This window comes from Parus major, chromosome 10 (genome assembly GCF_001522545.3).
Source record: "Parus major isolate Abel chromosome 10, Parus_major1.1, whole genome shotgun sequence".
Classification (NCBI taxonomy): Eukaryota; Metazoa; Chordata; class Aves; order Passeriformes; family Paridae; genus Parus; species Parus major.
Genome location: NC_031779.1, coordinates 2,994,353 through 3,017,529, shown reverse-complemented (window position 1 = coordinate 3,017,529; position 23,177 = coordinate 2,994,353). Strand labels below are relative to the sequence as shown.

The following is a 23,177-nucleotide window of genomic DNA, read 5'->3' as shown; positions in this document are numbered from 1 at the left end:
AGAGGAAATTTTATTCCAGCCTGAGCAGATTCAAATGCTGTACACTTACTTTAAGTTCATTATCAATGTGTGAAGAAAATTCAGAATATATCTCTGTGCTTTGGTTTAAATAAACATATCCATGTTTTCTTGTTTTTTATAGCTTCTTCAGCAGCTGAAGCGATTAATATGTGACCTCTGCAGATTATATAATCTTCCTCAGCATCCAGATGTTGAAATGTTAGATCAGCCATTGCCAGCTGGACAGGTAAATTTAAAAGCTATGGGCACCTTCTTATGCCAATGAAGGCATTGTTTTTTTTAACTCCAAGAAGCAAGATAATGGGAATGATTAAAGCTTGTGTAAACCAGAACTGATATGATGCACTTCTGCATTATGGTGTCTTCAATCTGAATTTTGTTTGCAAAATCCATTTAATAATGGTGTGATAATATTACACAATTCCTTTTGAAGTATCACTGAAAGGTGTGTATGTGATACCAGTGCTGTCAAGTTTAATTCCCTCCTAAACACTAAAGCCAATCTCTGTGTACTTGGAGTGCTTCCCAAACTTACTTTTTCTGAAATATCTGGCTTTTTGTTGAGGAGTATGTGTTTCACAGTGTGCACCTGGATGAACTAGTGTTGATGTTTTCCTTCTTCAATCCCTTGCAGAGACATGGGATATCAAGGCCATATGTTACTTTGGGTAGGGACAATTACTTCTTGTGCACTTGAAAAATGGAGAATTTTGAAGGGACTGAAGTTTAACATGTAACTTTTGCATTTACTGCTTTTCTTTGAGAGTAGACTTGCTGATTTTGAAGGCAAGAAGCATATACAGAATTTATGCAGAACTTTCATTGTTGTATTGCAGAATGGAACAACAGAAGAAGTTACATCAGAGGAGGAGGAAGAAGAAGATATGGGTGAAGTATGTCTATATATGAGATCATTGTCCTAATCTAGTAGAATTTTGGCATTTTGCTGTGTGATTTCTGGCTAATAATTAAACCATTATTGTAAAATGTGACCTCCCTGGAGTTCAGCAGAAAAGATAATTAAAATTTGGATGTTTACCTGAATGTCAGCTTTCCCTTCAACCAGAAAACTAGTGAAATTTTCTTCTTAAACCTAGATCTCAGCTGTGAGGTTGGATACAGAGAATTGGACATCTGTTTGTGCTTTAGTCAAACAATACATAACATTGTGTGCCAAATCAGTAAGTTTTTGCATTGTTAACTCCTATTTCAAGCAGCATGTGAACTGGCTCTGATACAGTTGGAAGTGCCTCCCAAATTGAACCAGACTGGCTAAGAGTAAATCAGTTTGCTGATTCATTACATGGGTGAGCTAGGTTTTGACTGTAATCAATTGAAAGAAATGGAAGGACATCAAAACAGACACATGAAATTTTTATGTCCATGTCTGGCAACATGGTGCTCTCTTTAAAGAGCTTTTTAGTTGTAAATATCACCCTTTTTGCTTGTTTCTGCTACATGTTAGAATAGCTCCAAGGTGCTTGTTTTCTATACCACCATAAGTTGCTTTATTATAGTAGAACTGTTCTGACTACTTCAGATTTAGATTTTTTTTTTAATGAAGGTGTAGAAAGAATGATAACTCTCTCTGAATAAATGATCTACCTGTAGAAAAGATCTAAATGTTACCAAATTCTTAAATTAATTTGAAGCAGCCTTTCTTAAACCATATCTAGCTTGATCCAAACTGTTTGCTGGAGCAGGTGTTTCTGCAAAGATGTGTCCCATATCCTGCTGCTGCAAGGCTCTGGTTGCTTGCAGACTGCTAGAGTAACCTTTTGCATTGTTTGGGTTACTTTGTACAAAAAAGAAATGGTCTCCCTTTATTTATCAGCTGTCAGGGAGCATTCTGTGTGGCAGTGATATCTGCAAGCTGTAATTTAGTTCTAGTTGTAAATGCAGAAGCAGTGTACAATTCCTTGGCTCTGTCATTGGAGAAACATGAGCATTTTGAAGAAAACTCAATCTAGAGTCTGTTACAGCTGAAGGAAACTGTTATCAAATGTACCAGGTGTGTTTCTTGTTACATAGAGCGTGCTTAAATTTGAGTTTTCCTGCCATGCAAACAGATGGTGCATAGAGAGCAGCCCCATGTTATAAATGACTCAGCATTAAGGGGAGAACATAAAGTGTTCAACACCAAATTGGAACCACAAAAGTACATGTCAAAAGAACCACAAACCTTAACAAAACTTCTTCCTACCATACTTAATAACTCCTCCACATTTGCATGAGCCAATCACCACACCTTATTCCTAGCACCCAGGTGTGGCAGAGCTCTGCATACTGGAGTATATCTGGTAGTTGTGTAACCAAAGCCTGCTGGTGTGGCTGCTGTAATGCTTCCTTTTTCATGCTAAGGTATTTACATGCTTCCCCTCCTCTCCACAGCCAGCATTTGACTCACATTTAGGTGATTGTCTGAAGCTGAGTGCTCCTCTGCAACAAGATAACCCCATCTCAGCATACAGAGTGGACAGGTTTTAGTGCCTTGGCCTAGAACATAGAACTGAACTGTTGGCTTGTGTGATCAGAATGCTTGACCACAGAATTTTGTTTTATGTCCTGATTCCAAAATTACTACATCTAATCTTTGTCTGAAATGTTAACCTTGAATAAAGTACACCTAGTTTTCTAATATTTAACTTTCTTGAAGGCTTGCTGTAGCCCTGTCAGTTATGTTAATCACTGCTTGTGAGAAGTGTAGTATAGCTGGGGTTCTAATTGCAAGAGTCTGCTTTTAGAAACATCTTGGAGCCTCCCTAACTTGGGGTACTTTTGGATTCTCTAGTTTGCTATCTACTTGAGTGGGCTAATTCTCTACAATCCTATCTTCTTGCAGAGGTTGTGCTTGTTTCTGTGACCAGAAATATGTTGTGAATTTGGGTTTCATTTGTATTTGTATAGTGCACTATGTGACTATATCCAACATGCCCTTGGAGAGGGTTTCATTGAATGAAGAGCACAGTACAATTATTTACAATTACCTTCTCTCTCTCCTGTAGGACATTGAAGATCTGGATCACTATGATATGAAGGAGGAGGAGCCAGTTGATGGGAAGAAATCTGAGGATGAAGGCATTGAAAAAGAGAACCTTGCAATCTTAGAAAAAATCAGAAAAAATCAAAGGCAAGATCACTTAAATGTGAGTTAAAGATTCCATGCTTCTTCTTTGCAATACTTCTGACTTTAAAATAGAATTTTTTTTTCAGCAAAGAAAGCCCACTGCTATGCACCTAACCTGTCCCTAATGGTTTAACTGCTCATATCCAGAGGTATCCATGCAAACAGTTGTCCCTCTGTTTCTTGCTTGGTACATTTGTCACAAACATTAGTTCTCCTTGCAGAATCAGCAGAGTGCATCTAGGCTGTGAGTGTGACTTTTGTTGCTGAACCCTTATTAAAGTAAAAAAACTAAAGCCATAATTAAAATTGCCTGTATTAGAAGTTATGGGTGACTTAAAATATTGGTAAACCTGTGGTTTAAATCCATTTTATGCTTGAGTTTTTCAGTAATAGCTGTTCCACCTGGAAATTAATGAAGGGTGGTAGATTGTTGTGCTGTTTTTTTATTGCCATGTGTAAAGTAAGGGGCCTTCAGCAGCTCTGCAGCTTCGTTGTCAGTTTTCTGAGTGATCTTGCCAGCAGGCAGTTGTAGAAAAAGTGCTTGTTCTCCAGAGGCTTAGAACTCCAGAAGTGTTCTGTCCCAAGTGCTAAGTTCCAGAGAGGCTTCTATTTCTCAAAGGTGCATGCAGGAGGGTGTGATAATGTCATACAATCTTAATTTTATTTACCCTGACTCCCAAAGAAATCAATGCTTTTGTTTTATAGAGGCTTAAAATGTGTAAAACATGAAATTAATTACTTTGTTTATGATCTGCCTCATCCAAAGGATTTTAAAATTTTAACACCCAGACCTGATTGGCATTTCAGGGTTTAAAAGCAGGTAAATGTAAGGTCCCAAACTGCTTTGGCTGTATAGTCAAGTCTGGTTTTGAGACTTGACTAACCATAAACACAACAGTCACTTTCTGGTTTTGTTTAGACATGAATGTTCACAGTTTAAGATGCCTAGTGAGGTTTTGTATGTTTCAGTGTGTATAACTCAATCCTAATAGTAAAGAGCCTTTAACTGTTAAAGAGAAGATATCCTCTCCCAGCCTGAAAGGCATGGCCTGCTTTACAATCATCGAAAATTTGGTAGAACAGAAAAAAGGTTTTTGTAGTGTCAGCATTCTTCTTTGATGCAGAAAGCCTCTTAAAACTGCAGATTTCCTTTTATCTGTTCTTTTCCCATTTGGCAAATACTGCCTTTCCTTTTGCTTTTTCTCTCCACGTTTAGTGGAGCTGAAATGAACACTGCTGGTTTTCTGTTTGACAACAGCAGATTCAACTTACATAATAGCTGCTTCTCATGCCAAGACACTCTCGTTGATGCTGGTGCATAAACAAGGTCAGCTGAATACAGGGAACAGGGTATTCAGTTACTGCTGAGGAACTATGGTATTTTTGTGGGTCACCAGAAATAGCTGTGCTGCTGAAATAATTTCTCCAAGGACTTGCGAGGGTTTACTCTTAGGTGCTGGAGAACCAAAATCTATAGCTGTACTACTGACCTAGGAAAGAGCTAACCCAGTAGCACCAGGACCAAGTTTATTGGTCCTCCATGCTGCCAAAACAGGGGGCTTCTAATACAATGTGGTAACTATGCTCTAAAAGAGCAGAAGTTTGCTGAGTGTCCTAGCACAAAGCAAGATTTAAGTCTGTGCAGCCCTCATAGCTGGGTTTCTTGGAGGATGGCAGGAGTTTCTCAAACCTAAGTGCATGGCTAAACCTAATCTGTTTTTTCAGGGGAGCCATGCAGCTTTTTGGGATACTTTGTTTCCTCAGCAGAGGCCAGTAAAACAAACCCATGCTATTGACATGCTGCTTGTTGGAAAAGGGAATATGCAGCATAATACAGTGCTGTGACTGGTGCCCAGTGCAGCCAGAAGACTTTACAGTTCCTTTCCATGTTCTTTGGCCCAAGTCCATGGGCTGTCCTCTCTCCCCTTGGCTGCATTGCAGGCTGGAGTTACAGATCACACTCAAGGCTTGTTCATGGAAAAGCAGTGCATGCACCCCACTCATTTATTCCTGATAAGTTAAAGGCAATTTTCTGCTTCTCAGGATGTTGTTATAGGAGTTTTTAGGGTTTATGTGTGTTGTACAAGTTAAGAAGGTATATTTACTAATTTTGTAAATGAGTTCTGTCCTTGGCAGTATTCTTAATCCCATTCTTCTTGCTGGCATCAGGAAATAAATTTGGCTTGTGGTACAGTATGTAACTTGGAGCAAGAATTAATCCTTCTCTTAACATTGTAATAACTCTAAAGAACCACTTGCATACCTGGAGTTAAAAAAGGTCTTTGAACTGCAATCATTAACTTCAAATATTTATCAACTTGCTGCTGCTTGCTTTTCAGAGGTCTCTCCCCACATAGTCATTTTAGAGATTAATGCCTTTCTTTTTTAGATAATGCTATTAGCTTTTCCTGTTTCATACTGAGGAATTTAAGCACTTCCCTTTAGAAGTCTCCAATGTCTCTTTCATCTTCAGATTTTATGAAATGTAAGGTGTCATTTTTATTTTTAGTCTCCTAATCCTTGAAGGAGGTATGAACCTACTTTAACTTCTAGGAATGAATGTGCTTCTGCACAAATATGGAGAAAGTTCAGTGACAATGGAACTTGTGCTCTTTAGCTCTTTTTGGGTCATTTTAGATTTCAGTTTATTATCTTGGACAAGTTTTCTTGTTTTATTTCAGCAGGTAATTTTTAGTCTTGTGACTAAATATTCTGAAATATATTGAGTGAGGAGGCTTCCTGTAGTGTTCTGATGTGTTCACAGTGTTTTTCTGATCAGACAGAAAACAATCAGCTCTTTGGATATAAAACTGCAGTGAACTGCACCTCCTTATCCCCTGTAACTTGGCAGGAAGAACAGGCTCTGGGTGCATTTTGAGTGTAGGAAAGGGAAGAGAACCCCCTGATGTCTCTGTGCCCTTTTTACAGCAGGGCAATGGCAAGTTCTGATCTGACTGCAGCACGAGTTTCGTGTTTCCAGCAGTGCCTCATCCTTGGGGGGAAGAGTTTGAGAATGTTGCAGGCTTCTAGTGATGCATCTCGTGAATATTTTTCATGTCCGATGATTTTGTATGTGAGAATTCCTACATCAGATAATTTTGTTACTTGCAGCTCTCAGCAACTGGCTGAGACAAAAAGAGACAAAGATGTTTGCCTCTTGTAACAGGGATTTCTCCAGCTTACCTGCTTATTGTTCTGGAGAGCCACAAAATATGCTAGTACAGGACAGCACGATTAAGTGAGACTTTTTTTGCCTATTTGATTATTTATTAGGGAAAAAGAAAGTCACTTGGGTCTGGTCTGGCTGCTCATTTAATTACTTCAGATGAAATGGCTTTGCCTTTCTGCTCTTGGCATCAGCCCCATGTGACAGATCCCATGATTGACCACTATGTCTGAGGCAGTTGCAACTATAAATCTTATTGCCACAATTTGAGAAATGGGAACTTTATCTCCCTTGGAGTGTCAAGTCCCACTTTTCCAGAAGGATACTGTTATTTATATCTGAGTTCAGTCTTTGAAACTCTCACTTGAGTGTAGTGAGTTATGGAAAAAGTTTTTAATTTTAGTATCACTGTAGTCAAAACTGACCTGAATGCTCTGTATCGTGCAGTAGTGGGATGCAAGTTGTGCTCTCTTCTAAACTGCTCTTTACAGTGGCTCCAAAACACACAAGTGACACCAGAATGGAGACGTGCTTCAGAGCACTGGTGTTTGGCATTAGGCTTTACCATCAGGTTTAGCTGTTACCTTCTTCAGGTTCCTGCAAGGGTAGTTCAGAGCACATCAAATAAGCTCTTGTGCTAAACTTCTTAAGTTAAGCTTGCTATCCTCTTTCTCCTGATTGTAGATTACTGGTTTGCAGTCCATTGATTCTTTAGAGTAGCAAGTGTAACTATATTTAGTACTGCTATTTAAGGAATGGGCAGCTCAACCAGAAACTCCTAGGGGAAAAAAGGGTGAAAAACTGTTAGAGACAAAGTGTGTTAAGGCTTGCTTACACACACTACAACTAACTTCTTTAATATCACCTAATATATCAGTAGCTATAATAGCACTCAGGGGGATGTGGGTGTGTTAAGCTTTGGTTTTTAAATGTCTCCAGTACAGAAGATACTTATATTTTCATTTGCCAAGATGAACTTCCAACATTATGGATAGAAATTCAGTAGTTTAATTGGATGAAAATAGAGATGCAGTGAGAGAGGTAGTTTTCCACAGGATGTCTTTGACTATCTGACTTGTTCTTAAATTGCCTATATTTATAGGCTGACAGTCTGTGGAAAGTGTAAGAAAATACCTTCTTGCAGTAAGAAATACAGTGGAAGGGGCAGAGATCTGCACAGCTCTGCTCAGAAGTCTTGACACTTGTCTCTGGAAACCTCTTTCCTCCAGACTCAACAAACTGATGAGTCTCAATCTTAACACTCACAAAGTACAGCAAATGGTGGTTAACACTGTTGTGTTAACTGCTTAAGTGTAATGCTTCTTTTTCAGCTAATCTGGAAATAGTGGACATAAATAGTGGTAATATGCAGATATTGTGTATAAACAACCATTTTCCATAAAATTTCATGTACTTGGTGTTTGAGAAATCCTTTCTTTGTCTAATACTGCTCTGTAGAGGTGGGGGGGTAGAAAATGAAGAAAATACTTGTGTGAAACCCTGTCTTGCTGTAGCTTTTGTTTAACCAGATGAAAGGAGTTGTCTGTTATTTGCATGTTTAATTACAAGGTTCATCCTTCATACCGGTCTGTTAAGAAAAACTAAAGGAATTTCAGAAATCTGCATAATTAAATGCAAAGGTGAATGAAAATGAATAGCCTTAAAAGGAAAATCTGCAGATCTGTGAAGCTAAGAGTATTATTTGATACTACTGGATAGAGAAGGCAGAGGACTATGTGAAGGCTTTACCATCAAGTAACTGTAACTGATACTCAATTTTTATTAAGAATTAAGACAATTAAGACCTTGTGGAATATAAAACATCACTGTGGACTTGAGGCAAACGGGGATGATGTTTCAGGTATTAGGCAATGGTCACAGCTGCTTCATATTCTTCCAGACATGCTTTTCTGACGCTTCTGTCCAAAAAGGATGTGTTTATAGGTGTTCATAATGTCTGGAAGGAAACTGAAGAAATAAGTACCTTTGAATTTTTTGAGTAAAAAAGCAGCCTCATCAACTTAATCATTCAATTCTTGATACAGACAGGCTGAATTATTGTAGGTTGGTCTTTTTTATTTGGTAGTGGGGCAATTTTATTTTTTTGTCATGGTTTCTTCCCCTCAGCCATGCTTATGAGCTCCATGTTAGCCTGTATTTCAGTGGCAGTGACTGAAGAACAGGAGCAGAAGGGAACTGCAAAGGTCCAATGGGATAATGTACCCTTGGGAAACAGACTGATGGTGAAAGTCCAATTGTCACAGGGTCAGGGTTTGGGCTGCTAACTGCCTTAGTTCATTTGTTCCTATTCTGTATTTTAAATCTTACAAGGCTAACTTTTATCAGTCTATTTTTCAAAACTCTTGAGCCTGGAGTGGTATTTTGGGTGGGATGTATAAGCAGAGTAATCGTGTAACTTACAAGAATATTGTGTTATAAGTTTTTCTCTCACTTTGAGCTGCTGAGCAGTACAGAGCTGAGCTCTTAAAGAACAGAAGGGATTTTTGCTCTGGTTGCATAAATCACAAGAACTATGGACAATCACAAGAAATAATTTGGTATTTTAAGGTTTACTTACTTTTGTCTTCCCCTGTGTAGATGTTGATCTTCTTTCACTCAATTGCAATAAATACTGCTTTTGTTCCATGTTTGCTAAATTCACATAATATAACATAATAATATATTAAAATATATATATTATATTAAATTATTATTATAAATTATATTAATAAGATATAATTATATTACATTATATTATTCGTAAATTAATATTAATTAAATTATATTATATTAAAATATAATATATATAAAATTATATAATAATAATAATAATGGTTGGTCTTATTCCTCAGCAAGCTGCTGTTCTAGAGTGGATGCTTCCCACCTCCTGTGCCTTTTTCAATGACCAGATAAAAATATACCTCTGAGAAGGCAATAAAACTTTGTGTAGAAGCTTAGGATTAGGCTTACTCTTCCTCCCAGAGTGTAAAAGCAGAATGTAAAATTAAATATTTCACTCTTAAGATGTACTGTGCATCCATCTTGGAAATTAAATTAAAATGCCAAAGATTTAGGTTTCTTTACAGAAAAATACCTGTTGTACCTTGATTAAAAGTTTGTATCACCTGTAGTATTTAGTAGTATATATTAATGTGCTTCTTTAGGGGGAGGGCCTTGTTTCTTTGGAGTAGACTTTGCTCACTAGAATGTTTCTGAAATGTTAAATATTCTCATACAGAAATTGTTAATAATTTCTAGTTAGTGTAACTTTGTAATGTAAAGCTGTAAATATTGTAATGTAAATAGTAAATATTACTTCTCACTTATTTGGTGTCTTTTTTGTTTGTTTCAGGGTGCAGTCTCTGGGTCAGTTCAGGCTTCAGATCGACTTATGAAAGAACTCAGGGATATATATAGATCACAGAGTTATAAAACAGGTAAAATGCCTCAGATTTCCCTTTTTAAAATAAACTTTAAATTAATTCTTTTGGGAAATACTTCCTGCTAACTTATCTGTGTTTTGTTGTCCTGTGTTTATATATACTTGTGTGTTTGTATGAGCACATATGTAAAAATAGATAGATTCATTATATATACTCCTACTACATAAAGTAGTTTATTTGTGGAGAAAAGTCAGAACATACATCCCTTGGAGTAATGGTTTGAATTATAGTGGAAAACAAGCTTGCATTTTAAATTAGTTTGAATAATGACCAGTCATTAGGTAGTAGATGGCTATATGATTTATTCCTTATAGGAGCTGTAGCTGAACTAGCTGAGCAAAGGATTCAGCAAATTGAATTATCTGAGTGTTATCATATGAGAAATAGAAATGACATAGATTTTGGGCAAGTTGTATTTCTCTAGGTCTGCCAAATAGACAGCTCCATCACTGCAGCCAGTGTGAGACCCTGGTGCAGGCCAGGATGGGAACAGGAGGAATGCCTAATTAGAGAGTCAGTATAAACTTAAATACTCTTTCTTTTTACTTTTCTGAACTTCTGCCTGTATTTATTTCTAGTGTACTTAAATCTCACCTGGTAATGCCCTTTTAATCATGTGTAGAAGAAGAGGTGAAGAGACAATAAGGTTCCTGTTTTGATTTGTCATATTTAACTTCTAGGTCAATTGTTTCACGCATGGAACTGCTGGGAACAGTGGTAAAATGTCTAGGGTATAAATTTAATGAGGTTAACCTAGTGTTGATCTAATGCAGCCTCCTTTTAGTTTTGTTACAACTGAGTGCTTGCCAGTGTGCTCCAAACACCCCCTATCTGGGAAGGAATGGATTAGTGGGTCTGGTAAAGAGCTAGCAGATCTGTATGAAGTCATGGGGGATGCTTTACTACCTGGTTTTTACCTTCAGGGTTTGTTTTGGTGATTAGAGCTAAGGTTGGCCCTAACAAACCAGGCTGTAAGGATTGGGGTGCTCAGTCATGTGGTGGTACCACTGGAGTCAGCCAGGGCTCTCTGGGTAGGTGTGCTTTGAGGTGTCTTTAGGCTCTCTAATAATGCCGTTTCTTGGCTTTAAATAAACAAGTCTTAACAAGTTGCTAAAGACTGATCCTGATGTCAGAAAGAACACTCTTAAATTGTGAGGAAGGGCCAATCTTGCTAAACTTCAGAGAAAATTGATGTTCTAAAGAGTGAGTGCAGTAACTTAGAGCTTGTGACTGTGGAAATATGTAAAAATACTGCAGCTGGATGCCTCATTTTGATCTCTAAAACATGGTAATGAAGTAGTGTCAAGTGAAGGTTGACACTGCAAAGATTATGGCAATTCTGCTTTGAAACACCGTCCTACTGACACATTTATTACATTTTCCCAGTAAATTGATGCTGTTTGTTATAAAACTTACCTAGATTCATTCCTTATGGTTTCATTTATTCTTTGACCTTGAGTGAATTTATGTTCTCGGTTCTTTTCCTTCACACAAAACTCCTGCTTTCATAGCCTGGTTCTGCCTTTTGTTAGGTAACTGTCACTATGTGCACAGGCTGTGGCTGGTAATTGGCTTTTTAAATGTCATTTTTGTTTGGAGTACTTGCCCCATGGTCCATTTTACCCTATTTTTAATTTCTTCCTACTAATGCACAAAGGGAAACATTGTGAAACTTCCAGGTTCTGGTAACTGTTGCAAGGTAATTTAACTCTGTTTTCATTTCTTTTTAAGATAAGCCAGAAAGGCTAAGTCTGATTTTTAGTTGGGTAAGGATCACTTTATTTAGTTTGCATGAGATTACATGTTTCTAGGACTGACAGTAGGACAACACTGGGAGCTCTGAAGTGAATAATTCTTGTAACAATAGTATTTTAATTTTTTTCTTTCTTTTCTATTAGACTGTTTTATAAAAATGTACTATTAAAAGACAGTGGCTTCAATTGTGGGTGTGCATTCAAGGTAGTATCTTTTTCAGAAATTAATTTCTTTTATCAAATGAAGCAGTGCTGCTGGAGTTCAAGTAAAAGAGCAGTGAACTTGCTTATCTACCTGGGGAAATCTAGGGGAAGAATTGCCCTTAAAGAAAGAGAAAATAATTTTCTTACCAGCTGACAGAAGCAAAAAATACTCCAGCAAATTAAGATACTGTTGTGAATTAGACAGTTTCATTAACCTGTTCAGATAATGGGAGCCACAAGTCCTGCAAAGCAAGATTCTCATTTCCATGTATCAGATTGGAGACGTACAAAGGACTTAATGTAATTTAAGGGATTGGGAAAGGAAGGCAAGAAACAAAGAATTTGGAGATATTAAATGAAAACTTTTCATATCTTTAGCATCTGTTTTATCCATATATAGTTCATAAAGACTTCAATTCCCTGTTTTTATCCAAAGACAGTATGGATTTACTTTTTGATATAGCAGTGTTGCCCTAAATAAGACATTGCCTTTGTTTTGAAAGGAATTGTTTTTCTTTCTACATTGTACTTTCTTACATTTTTGCTTGCTTCATGGTTCTGTGGGTTTCTTTTTACTTGATCACCTCTTTTACTTGATCCCCTTTGAGTAATAAAAACCCCACATTGCATTAAAGCAAGGGGAACCTACCTTGATAGCTTTCTTAAACTAAGGACTTCTCAAAAACTGCTATTCATAAGTTAAATTCTTTTTGACTTTGGAGGAACCAAAGAGGAACTTTTTTCCTCTTACTGTTAAAATTGCAAAAGAAAAAAAAAGCATATAAATTACTTCCAAGTGACACCTCTTGATTATTCAGAGAACCCCAAACAATGGCCTCCTTCAGCTTTGGATAGTGTTGGTGAGTAGTGTCTGTGTGGAGACATGGGGTGTCCCTGCTGCTGTTCATGAGGAGACACAGATGTTATTTGGCTCAGCACTTGGCTGCTTGGAAGGCTGCTGGAGTGTCTTGCACTGGTGTTAAGGCTCAGTCCTGAGCTGAGCCTGTCTCTGAAGAGCCCTACTGCAGCTTCTGGCTTAGGTGCAGTACAGCTCTTCAGAGTACAGCTCTTCCTGTTGGGGAAGCTGGCAACGTGGGTGGGCCTTGGAGTTGAAGGACTGGGACAGGGACTCTGGCCAAGAGCAGGTGGCCCAGGATGATGGAAGGAGGAAGGGCTGGAGGCTTAGTCAGGGAACAAAGGGATGGAAGTTCTCTTGTTCTCTGCCATTGTCTCTGACATTGTAATGTCAGGAGCATTACTGTAACTTATTGCCTTGTCTTCAATGAGTGTTCTTTACTCCCATTTGGATGCAGGTGGAAGAAAATATTCTGGATACAGCAATGGAGTAAGTTTGTCATTAATGGGAGTTGACAATGAGCAGAGTTCTGAATGTCAGTTCTTTTGGTTTTACATCAGAGCAGTACAATTTGAAATTCTTACAGTTTGTTACTTACACTAAGGTCAGTTCAGAGAATAGTGTCATTGGATCTGGGGAATTGGAAAAAGGCCTTACTAGCTCCTTTGGTTGATCCTCAGAGATGTCATGTCTCTGAAGTAGCTTCTGATTGAAAGGGACATGAGTAGCACAGTGAGTGTGTGTTCAGGCCTTTGTTGTTATTCTAGATGTAGAAGAATTAGAAATGGTGCTCTCGGCTGCAGTACTCACTTGTTAGTGGCACTCAGTGAGGAGAAGCAATCATGGGTGCTTTAACTTGTGTGCAAAGTTTTGAAATGCTTTAGAAATAAATGTCTGGACAGCTTGAAATGTCATCTGTTCTTGAAGTACTTCAGCTTATAAGTTTCAACTGCAAGATTATTTTTATGCTAGAATAATGAAACTCAGAAATTAATACCCCCCATTCCTTGGGGAGAATGAGGTGACTGCAATCTGGTGGTTGTATTGCCTTCAGAAATCCTAGGCAGGTTCCTGATTTACATATGGCTTCCAAATAACTAGGTCAGCAGCAAAGATACTGTTAAATATTAGGCCAGGTAATGAGTGTAATAGTAGTGGGTTAGTCTGTGTGTGTGAAATCTGTGAAAGAAGATGTTTAGCTTTTGTACATGACTGATACCATGCTCTAAATCTTGTCACGTGGTTAAACGTTTATTGCTTTTTCCAGAGCTTCATGTGAATTTATGCAAAGGGAAGCTTTGAATATACAAGAAAATGGCAGATAATTTCCATCCTTCTCTGGGAGTGAAATGCACAACTGTTGTTGAACGTGCTTAAAACAAACAGGCCTCTGAAAGTCACCAGCTGGCTCCCACAGACCATTCCATTCTTTGGATGCATCTTTCTGCCTTCCTCAGTCAGCTGTTGGGAATGTGCTTATCCACTGCAGTATCTCCTTTTCTTGGGGTTCTACTGCATACACTGTCCCATCTGCTGTCCTGGTCTGCCTGTAACGATGAGAACCTGTGAAACACAATGCTGCACACTCACACTGCTGTAAATTGTCTCAAAAACACGTTGGTAGTGTACTGGGTGTAAACTATAGTGAGTAATAAGCAAGCTGGAGTTGTAGTTGTGCAAGGTTTGATGGTGAAATGGTTAAGTATCAGAAAAAAAATTGGATTAATGTGGAACTTTTTAATAGAAGTGAAAACACTTTTTCCTTGTAGCTGCTCATAAGTGCATCTGCTACTGGAGGAAGGATGCATCAGCCTCAGTATCGGTATCCTACCATTGCATACCATTACACCTGCTGACAGTATTCATATTTAAAAGCAAGGACTGTTTTTGCTATGTGTTCTATCTACACTTTTAGTGCATAATTAATTCCGTGTAATATTTCTACAGGGATATATTCAGTGGAACTGGTGAATGACAGCTTGTATGAATGGCATGTTAAGCTTCTCAAGTAAGTTAATAAAGTTTTTACATGTTCTGAACAATCTGTTCTATTATTGCTGGAGAGAGTCTTTACATAAAATTGGTATCTCTAGCCAGAGTATATAAAATAGTGTGTTATAATAGTAGTAGCAGTAATGGTAACTGTAGCCACTAAACAGTGGCTGTAATTCTGATACACAGAAATGTGTAGAGATGGAACTGTAGTAACTGAGCTGGCAAAAAGACAGACCTGCTTTTCACTGGCAACACTGTGTGTATTGCATGAACTGTCATTACTGTTCAGTTCTAAAACTGCTCCAAAATGTGCAGTCTTAAGTGATGTAAATTTTTTTCAAGAGATTTTGCATGATTTTGTGTTTTTAATGACAGGAAAATCCAGCTTCTAGTTTCATTTAAGATGTAGGAAAGAACAGAACTGAGTATCATTAGTTGTTTATTTCTACAGTTAAACAGACACATAGGACCAAAACTTTCAGCTATCACATAAATGTGAGTTATATAATTATATGTACCTTGTCTTCCATCATTGCCTAGTGAAAACCAGTTATATAACTCATCTAATTACATCCATAGTCCAATAACTTTAATCCTAGAGGTGTTAGAGTGAAATTATTCCTGGTAAGAGGATCATCTGCTGTCATCCCTATACAGTACCCTAAAGAAAGAAAGAGCCCACCCAAACTGTTCTGGGTGGCTGCAACATCTGGCAATGGATGAAAGAGCTTCCCCAGTTTGGATGTGTCCTGGGGAGTAAGGATAAGGACAGAGGCTGTATCAGCACAGACCTGCCTGTAGGAATTGTTGTCTTGTCCTAGGGGTGAGACTTGTACAAACTGGGTCACCAGCTGCTGAAACAGCTTTGTTTCCTTCTTAGTGTAATCATGGGCATGTGAAGGTTTTGAGGCTGAAAATGGCAGGAATGACATATCAGGGAAATCTGTGTCACATTATTGGGCACCTTTCCTATCAAGTGCTTCTGTAACCAAGTGCTCAAGCCATGTGCAATGATTTAAAACCTCAGTTTAAGTGCTGTGAACAGGTCTCATTTTCTGCCTTCAGAAAACAGGAAATGGAGTACATGCAGCACATGCCTTCCAGAATGTCTAAGGGAATAGAAGTGTTGTGTTTGTTTATTGTCTGGAAACAAATACACTGGGTGCAGAGTAGCTGTGGGGTAGATGTCAGAGGAAAGAGCCCATGTGAGGAAGGACAAGTATTGTTACTATTACAAGTCCCTTTGAACTGGCCCAGGAAAAGCCATGGCTTGAAATGAGAGGTTTTTAAGCACTGGAAGATTTTTTTCTGAAATAACTTCACACTGGTAGGATGGGGACAAGCTGCCTAAGAAGTTCTGAAATAAGATCTAATAACTTTGTAGTTCCAGCTGTAGCAGAGGATTAGATTTAATGGCTTTTCAGTCCCTTTAACATCTTTGCTTTTGGCTTGCTGCAGGTGTTTTTGACTAGTCTCTTCTGTTTAAAAACTGATGAGATGTCAGAGCTTGGTGGGATTAACCCAGTAGTGTGTGAATTAATGGCCAGGCTGCACACCACCAGCATTTTGGAACAAATAGTTGTTGAAATTCTGCTGAGCAGAAGCTGCTGGCTTTAGTACTTCTGCTGATGCAGATTACTTTTAACAGTTGATGTGTATCTACAATTACATATTCCAAAAAGGATTCACTAACTATTTGCTGCAAACTAGATAATTACAATCTTCCTGTTTTTCTCCCCTCTTATTTGCACACAACTGAAATGAATTAAAATTGCTCTTTTCAAATAGGTTATTTTGTGCTGTGTTTAAGCAACACTTGATAGCATTGGGAATGTAGTACATTGCAGCAAGTTTTCATGCTGATCTCATGGCAAAGCTTTTATTTGGTAAAAGGAGCAAGAATTTCCTACAGTTCGCTTTAAACTACAATTTGTAAACTACAAATACATCAAGGAAGTCTTTAATAGGAATTACTGTTTGGAGGCAATGAAATTATTAACTTCATCTATGATCTCCCCACTGCTGCTTTTATAGGGTTGATCCTGATAGCCCACTGCATAGTGATCTTCAGGTCTTAAAAGAAAAAGAAGGTGTAGAATACATTTTACTCAACTTCTCTTTTAAGGTAAGTGGGATGAAAAGCTGCTGTTTAATTTGAGGCTTAGTATAAAAAGTGACTGAAATGACCCTCAGCTGTAACTTGAGTAATAATGGATCTGTAGCATAAAAAAAGGGAAGAAATAAAAGAAAGCTAAGTTTGGCACTGAAGCTTCTAAAAAAATGCTTTTTAGCCAGTACTATGGAAAGAGTATTTTTACAGAACTGAAAAATTGTAGTATTTCAAATCTGATTTGACAAATAAGGCTGTTGAAATACTTTCTGGTTGGGAAGCCATGTCACATTATATTTCTTAACCTGTTTTTTTATTATTCTTTTCAGGATAACTTCCCCTTTGATCCTCCCTTTGTGCGAGTGGTGTCTCCTGTGCTCACAGGAGGGTAGGTTCCAGTTGCCCTGCAGAAATTGTCATTTGTGGTAAAAATGTTACAACTTGAAAAGCTCTGTGCCTGCCATAATGAGTAAGATCTGGCCTCTGTGGGGAGTTTACATCACTGTTCCTTCTCCTGCTGTAAGATGGTTTGGGTTGGTGCTTTGAACAGGTCTTGATCCCTGTGTTAAGTTTGCTGTAAAGTCTTAACTGTCTCTCTCTGGCTGGAAACATTGCCATAAAATTTTTGTTGAAAAATTCCTCAAATGCTAATCTAAAAACACTTTTGAAGACATGCCCCAAATGTCATCTAAAGCATGTTTGAAGTGCTGTCTATGGCACTTTGATATACCCATGGAGAGACAATTAAATTCACCTTTCAAGGCTTTTATGCATCTCCTGGAAATGATACCTGCATTTGAAAATGTGGTCTGTGATAGCTGGTGCTGATTCTGATTTGATTAGAATTGCCACATATTCTTCTTGAATTCAAATGGTTAATGCAGTTAATTAGGTTTCATGAGGGGTGCTGCTATCTCAAAACTAAACAAGCAGACCCAAAGACCAGAAAATTCATTAGATTCTAATTTGGTTGTCCCCAGACTTCTTTTTAGAATGAAAAAAGGATGGCTTTTCAGTGATTATCTCCCTCTGAATGTTATATGGATGAATGAGGTTTTAGTGTCTTGGTCATAGAAAACACATTTTGGCAGTGGTAAATTCTCTTCCCTCAGTCCAGGTTTTGTCATGCTCAGGTGTTCTGCTGAGTCCTAGTCAGCACAATGGAAAAAACTGGTTTTGATATTTAAAAAAGCTCTTTACAGGAGAAGAGCAAGAAAAGATCTATTATCTCATATTATTTATAAGTGCACCTACATTGTTTAAAATGGTGTTAAACTGCTTCAGAATTGAATTTTTTTGGTTTCTTTTAGCTACTCATCAGTACTATGTATATGTAGAGTAGCCATAAAAAGTGACTTTGCTTTTTCAATGGTCTCTGTAGTTGTGCAGACCAGCTGCCGGTGGTTTAAACTAAGTCTAGTTAGAAAACAACTCTTTTTTTGGTCTCACAGTGCTAATTTTCTTTGTCCAAGTATAACATGGCTAACTAGTAACTATATTGCTGGTTAAAGGGGTTTTCAGCTTTATGAACAAAGAATTGAACAAATAAGGTTGCAAGAGCTTAAAGTGCTGGGAGCACTTGCATCTTTTTACTAACTGCTGATATCAAGAATATTTTCTTTCACATTTGTTTCTAGGTATGTCCTAGGTGGAGGTGCATTATGCATGGAACTTCTCACTAAACAGGTGAATATGAGCTCTGTTATCTGGATAATAAAACATGCCTAAAAATAATGAAAATAGGTGCTTCCCATGAGTTGAAGAATCCCTGTGTGGAATAAATTGCACACTCCAAAGGAAACGTGATGGAACTAAACCTCAATCCCACAAGATTTGCCTTGCTGATCTTGTTTGAGATCCTATTTTCTGCCTTGGATGGCTTACAAGAGCTGTGAGGAAGAGGCAGGAAGTGTGAGCATGTCAACTTGGAGCTCTCAGAATTTCTGTGAGGAAGACAATGTGAAGAGCTTTGGGGAGCAAGACACGTTTTGTTTTCTAGAAGCCTCTTCTTAAACTGCATAAAGTCAGCTCTGGAGAAGTGAGGAATACAAACAATTATAGTCAGAGATAATTTGTGTAGACAAAGTGATTTTTCTCTTTAAAATAAGTAAATGAACAAAGTAACTTACTTGCAGACTCTGGCAGAAGCTCTTGTGAGCTCTGTAAGGTAAAGCAATGCCAGAGATGAGCAGAATTCTTAAACTTAATGAATTGACTTCATGAAAGATCAGTCTTTCCTGCTTCTTGGAAAAAGGAGTTGTAATTTCTGTTGTAACATTGCTGAAAATTTGTCAGTGCTGCAAGGTTGGAGCTTTTTTGTTTGTATTTTGGAAATGTGATTCAGCCTTTTCATCCTTCTTAGGAGTCCTTAGTACTAGGACTGTTAGCATTTTACAGATTTTTCTATAGAAAATAAATCAACTGAAAAGGAGTTAAAACTAAATTTAAAAAATCCCAAAGCACACATTCTGAAATAGATAAGCAAGGTGAGTAGAAGAAGCAAGTTGTATATACATGTTGTATGTTAATATTCCTTTCCCTCCTCCAGGGCTGGAGCAGTGCCTACTCAATAGAATCAGTCATCATGCAGATCAATGCCACTTTAGTCAAAGGAAAAGCCAGAGTACAGTTTGGAGCCAATAAGGTAAATGTGCTGTGTTTATCAATTACACAGATCACTGCTGGGCTTCCATTTCCTTGCTGACTTGCATAGCAGATGCTTAATGACAGAATTGCTGTTGCAAATATATATGTATTTTGAATTATCTGGTGCCTGTATAAGTATTTTATTGGCAATTAAATCTTTTTAATGTAATTACAAGTATATGAGGATAAAGCCTTGGGATGGTCAGGGTAGGCTTTTACTATCCTTGTACTGGCAAGGGAGGGAGGGAAGGAGGATCGGAATCGTGAGAATTTGGAATTTCTGGCTCTGAGAAGGGAATCTTGAAAGGCAGGAATGTTCTAACATTGTGCATGGACTTTATATTTAAGCCCACTGTAGAATTTCCTTCTTAGAACTGTTTTTGAGTTTTGCATGTCTAGATGCTATGTTTTTTATGTTAGTTTTTTTCTCCTTTCAGAATCAATATAATCTAGCAAGAGCACAGCAGTCCTATAAGTCGCTAGTACAAATACATGAGAAAAATGGTATGTATATTCTTGCCACTTTGTTCTTGTCTGCACAGCACCCTGGGAATTGGTGTTTGGCCACAGAGAAATGTCAAGTGACAAAGTGTCTTATTTTGGCTTGGGAAGACCATAAATGTTTCTTCCTTTTCTTCTTGCGCTAGAAAAACAGTAGTGCTTAAATAACTTGACTGCAATCATTGCAATTTTCCCAGTTTACTTGAATGTTGCATGTGTGTTCCTGCTGCTGCTTGAAAGGCAGCTCCATTTCATTTTCAGCCAGTTGATCTAGGAACTTAATTGTTACTGTAGCTTTAAGGATCTTAATATTGGTGTAGAATCTGCTGGGAGTTTATCCCTTTCCCTGAAAGATTTTGTTTTAATGTGACAAGAACCTAGTGGAAATAATCATTAAAGAAGAGAGAAAGTGGGGAAATACAACCTGAGACTAAAAAATACAAGAACTACAAGAGAGGTGTACTAGCTGGGAAACTGTACAATAGAATAGGGACACACTTGTTTCAGTTTGGGCTTTTTTACTCTATTGTAAGTCTATCTGCTGCATAAAAGAAGTGTACAAGTGCTTCAGGTATAATTTAATTTACTGTGGCAGTATGAAAAGCCTGAGGCTTTAAAAGGTTTAAGTAGCTTACATGTTACATAAAGGTAGTCAGTAGAATTGGTACTCTGGTCTTGTGATGAGGGAGTTAGTGCAGTTACACTTCTGTGATGTTCTGTGCTCTGGGTTGGACACAGTATCCTCCAGGAATTCAGGTTATTGTGAACGTGTTTGTGTGACTGCAGTGAGTACCTCATCTTCCCTGCTGCTAACACAGAACATAACACCTGTACTCTTGGGAGGAAGATCAAAGATAATGACGTTAACATGCTCTCCAATTTTACAGTATTTTGATCTTGCTGTTAAACCGAGCCTTTTGCTCTTTTAGTTTGCTACAAAAGCCAGCATAGCTGTTTACTTGTATGTGCTACAAGTGATCAGTTCTGCCTCAGGAGCTGTACACAAAGCACAGTACTCAGTGCTGCTGTGAAAGGTGTCTTGAGCTTAGAGCTGCTGTGTGCTCTCTGGGACAGCACAGATAGACCCTGTAGTCACTCTGAATGCATTTAGAGGAAATGTTACAAGAGGGGAGAATTGAGATTGGAGCTCTGAAGGTCTCTAGAAAAAACAATACACACATGATCAATTATGATTCAGCTGCTAAACATGCCAAATTATGTCAGAAGACCAGTTACTCAGCTGACATTTCTGAGTTTATTCCTATGGTAAGACTTGCAGAAATAGGGTAAACCATTCAGTTGCTTTTGTATGCCTAACTCTGCGGTACACAAAATGGGATTTATGTAAGTGTCTCAGTGCAGTCATGTTTGAATGTCTATGTTTGAAGTAGCTTGAAGACTTGGGAGTTTTACCTCTCTTCTATTAAGTTTGGTTAGAGCAATGTTCCTCCTTCAGCAGCTTCCTCTTGTTGGTGTTCAGCTTGTCCAGCTCAGGATAGCTGCTGCCACAGAAATCCACGTGCACACCTGAATACCAGGTCTGATCCTGTCACATGGTTTGTCCCCCATATTTAGGGCATTGGGTCTCACTAAGCTGGCCTGCTTTAAGAGGGAAAGGATTGAGCCAGGTTAGGCTTCCATCTCCCATGGGTGAAGAATAGGATTGTCTGGACACAGCAACATTGGTACCTAACATGTCTCTGTTCTCCACAGGCTGGTACACTCCTCCAAAAGAAGATGGCTAATGCTGAGGACAGTTGTATACCTGGACCAATGTCAACAAAACAAGCTCTTTTTTATGTTTTCCAACACACAGACTCAAGCTATGAGTGCCCCTATAACAGCTGAACTGAGGACTTTAGCTATTAGATAAGTTAGTGGATAATCTGTCAACTGACACGTGCAGTATAAGTTACAGCCTTACCATTCTGCCCTTCTTAGGCATCTGGACTGAGCAGTTTGGGCCTTTACCATATTTGTTCTTATGGATTAAGCAGATTTGAGCCGTGCCCTCCCTTCTCCCTTTTTTTATTTGAAAACATAAGCTCTCCCTGCAGCAGGCTATCAATTTACTAAAGCTCATACAATAGGAGTGAGTTGTTCACACACTTCTGTGTATTTCCTACTTTTTGCAAAATGCAGACTTCAGAGACTTGCATTTTATTGTTTAATTTAAAGCCAAGAAGTTTAATACATTGTTTAAATCTGTTTTAGAAAATGTCAGGTCTTGCAAATCACAGTAGTTTTTCTGGTCTAAAATGACAGCGTTTGTAGTATTTTCCAAATTAATGATATAGGAAAAACACATGTATGTTAAGTCATTAAACATTTTTCATGGCTGTATGAGAATATGAACTGTTTATTGGAAAAGATGCTTTTTGTTCAGATTATCTTAATTTTTTGTTTGTTTTTTTATTTTGTTTCGATTTTTTGTTTTTATGCAGAGCAAGGCTGTGCCAATAAAACCTTGTAACTGGTCACTTCCACTGGGGCATCAGAACTTGCTGGGCTGTTCCTGCTACTTGTTGGCTCAACCTCCTTAACAAGAAGAGCCACAGTATGAAGCTTGAAGTTATTTAAAATACTAAAAACCTTTTTAGGTGTTCCATTTTATTAACGGGTTGTTGCAATCATTTCTAAACTAATGAACTTAAAAAGTGATTGGCACAAATAGAGATGAAAGTCCTTGAATGAAAAATTTTTATATAAAAGCTACAATAAAGTACAAAAACATGTCATCCAATTCAGAGGCATTAGAAATGCTGCCATATTCATGACGGTGGTTTTGTTATTGAAAGACTAATGGGAACTGTTCGTTCTTTATTAGATGAATCTGGGTCTGTGTACTGACACACAACTTCATTGCCTTACCAGAATCGACTCTGTTTTGGTTGTAGTACTAGTCCTTCGGCCTGTACACCCCTCGGGGCCGAGCGAAGGGTGTGTTCCATGGATTAAGCACTTGCCGAAGTGCAGAAGCATGTTTTTGTTACTGTTTTTTTTTTTTTAGTTGACTATCGAACTTGTTCTTTTTCCTCTATCAGGCGCCCGCGGGTCCTTGTGCGTTTGCTTCTAGATCCAGTTTTTAGCTCGAAAGAAAGGCTGGGAGAGATTTGGCCCCGCTCCCAGTGCGTGTTGTTCCCCGGCGCGCTTGGGTGAGCGCCGGGGCTGCGCCGCTCTCCGGCACGGCGGCGCTGGGGCGGCCCCGGCCTCCGCCCTGCGGCGCATGCTTCGGTTTGGGTTCCATTTCTTCTGGCAGAGTTCCTTGGCAATGTACAGTAATTTGTAAACTTGCATCAAGTTTATGAATAAAAAGCATTTTACGAAGCGCTGTGTCCGTGCTGGGGCCCGGGG

At 38.3% G+C, this 23,177-nt stretch overlaps 1 protein-coding gene across 2 annotated transcripts in view; it reads left to right on the top strand.

Moving 5' to 3' along the window:
* The window catches only part of UBE2Q2 (ubiquitin conjugating enzyme E2 Q2), a 45,551-nt gene extending 22,401 nt beyond the window's left edge, over window positions 1–23,150 (top strand). Inside the window, exons 3-14 of one of the 2 annotated variants that reach the window (XM_033517074.1) lie at window positions 143–247; window positions 858–914; window positions 1,119–1,202; window positions 3,027–3,167; window positions 9,667–9,751; window positions 14,519–14,579; window positions 16,601–16,691; window positions 17,006–17,064; window positions 18,314–18,362; window positions 19,225–19,320; window positions 19,760–19,826; window positions 21,537–23,150. In XM_033517074.1, coding sequence (XP_033372965.1) covers window positions 143–247; window positions 858–914; window positions 1,119–1,202; window positions 3,027–3,167; window positions 9,667–9,751; window positions 14,519–14,579; window positions 16,601–16,691; window positions 17,006–17,064; window positions 18,314–18,362; window positions 19,225–19,320; window positions 19,760–19,826; window positions 21,537–21,568 — 927 coding nt within the window. In that variant the 3' untranslated portion in view covers window positions 21,569–23,150. The remainder of the gene's footprint in view (window positions 1–142; window positions 248–857; window positions 915–1,118; window positions 1,203–3,026; window positions 3,168–9,666; window positions 9,752–14,518; window positions 14,580–16,600; window positions 16,692–17,005; window positions 17,065–18,313; window positions 18,363–19,224; window positions 19,321–19,759; window positions 19,827–21,536) is intronic. The other variant, XM_015639196.3, reaches the window with a different exon arrangement.
* Window positions 23,151–23,177: the final 27 nt, after the last annotated feature.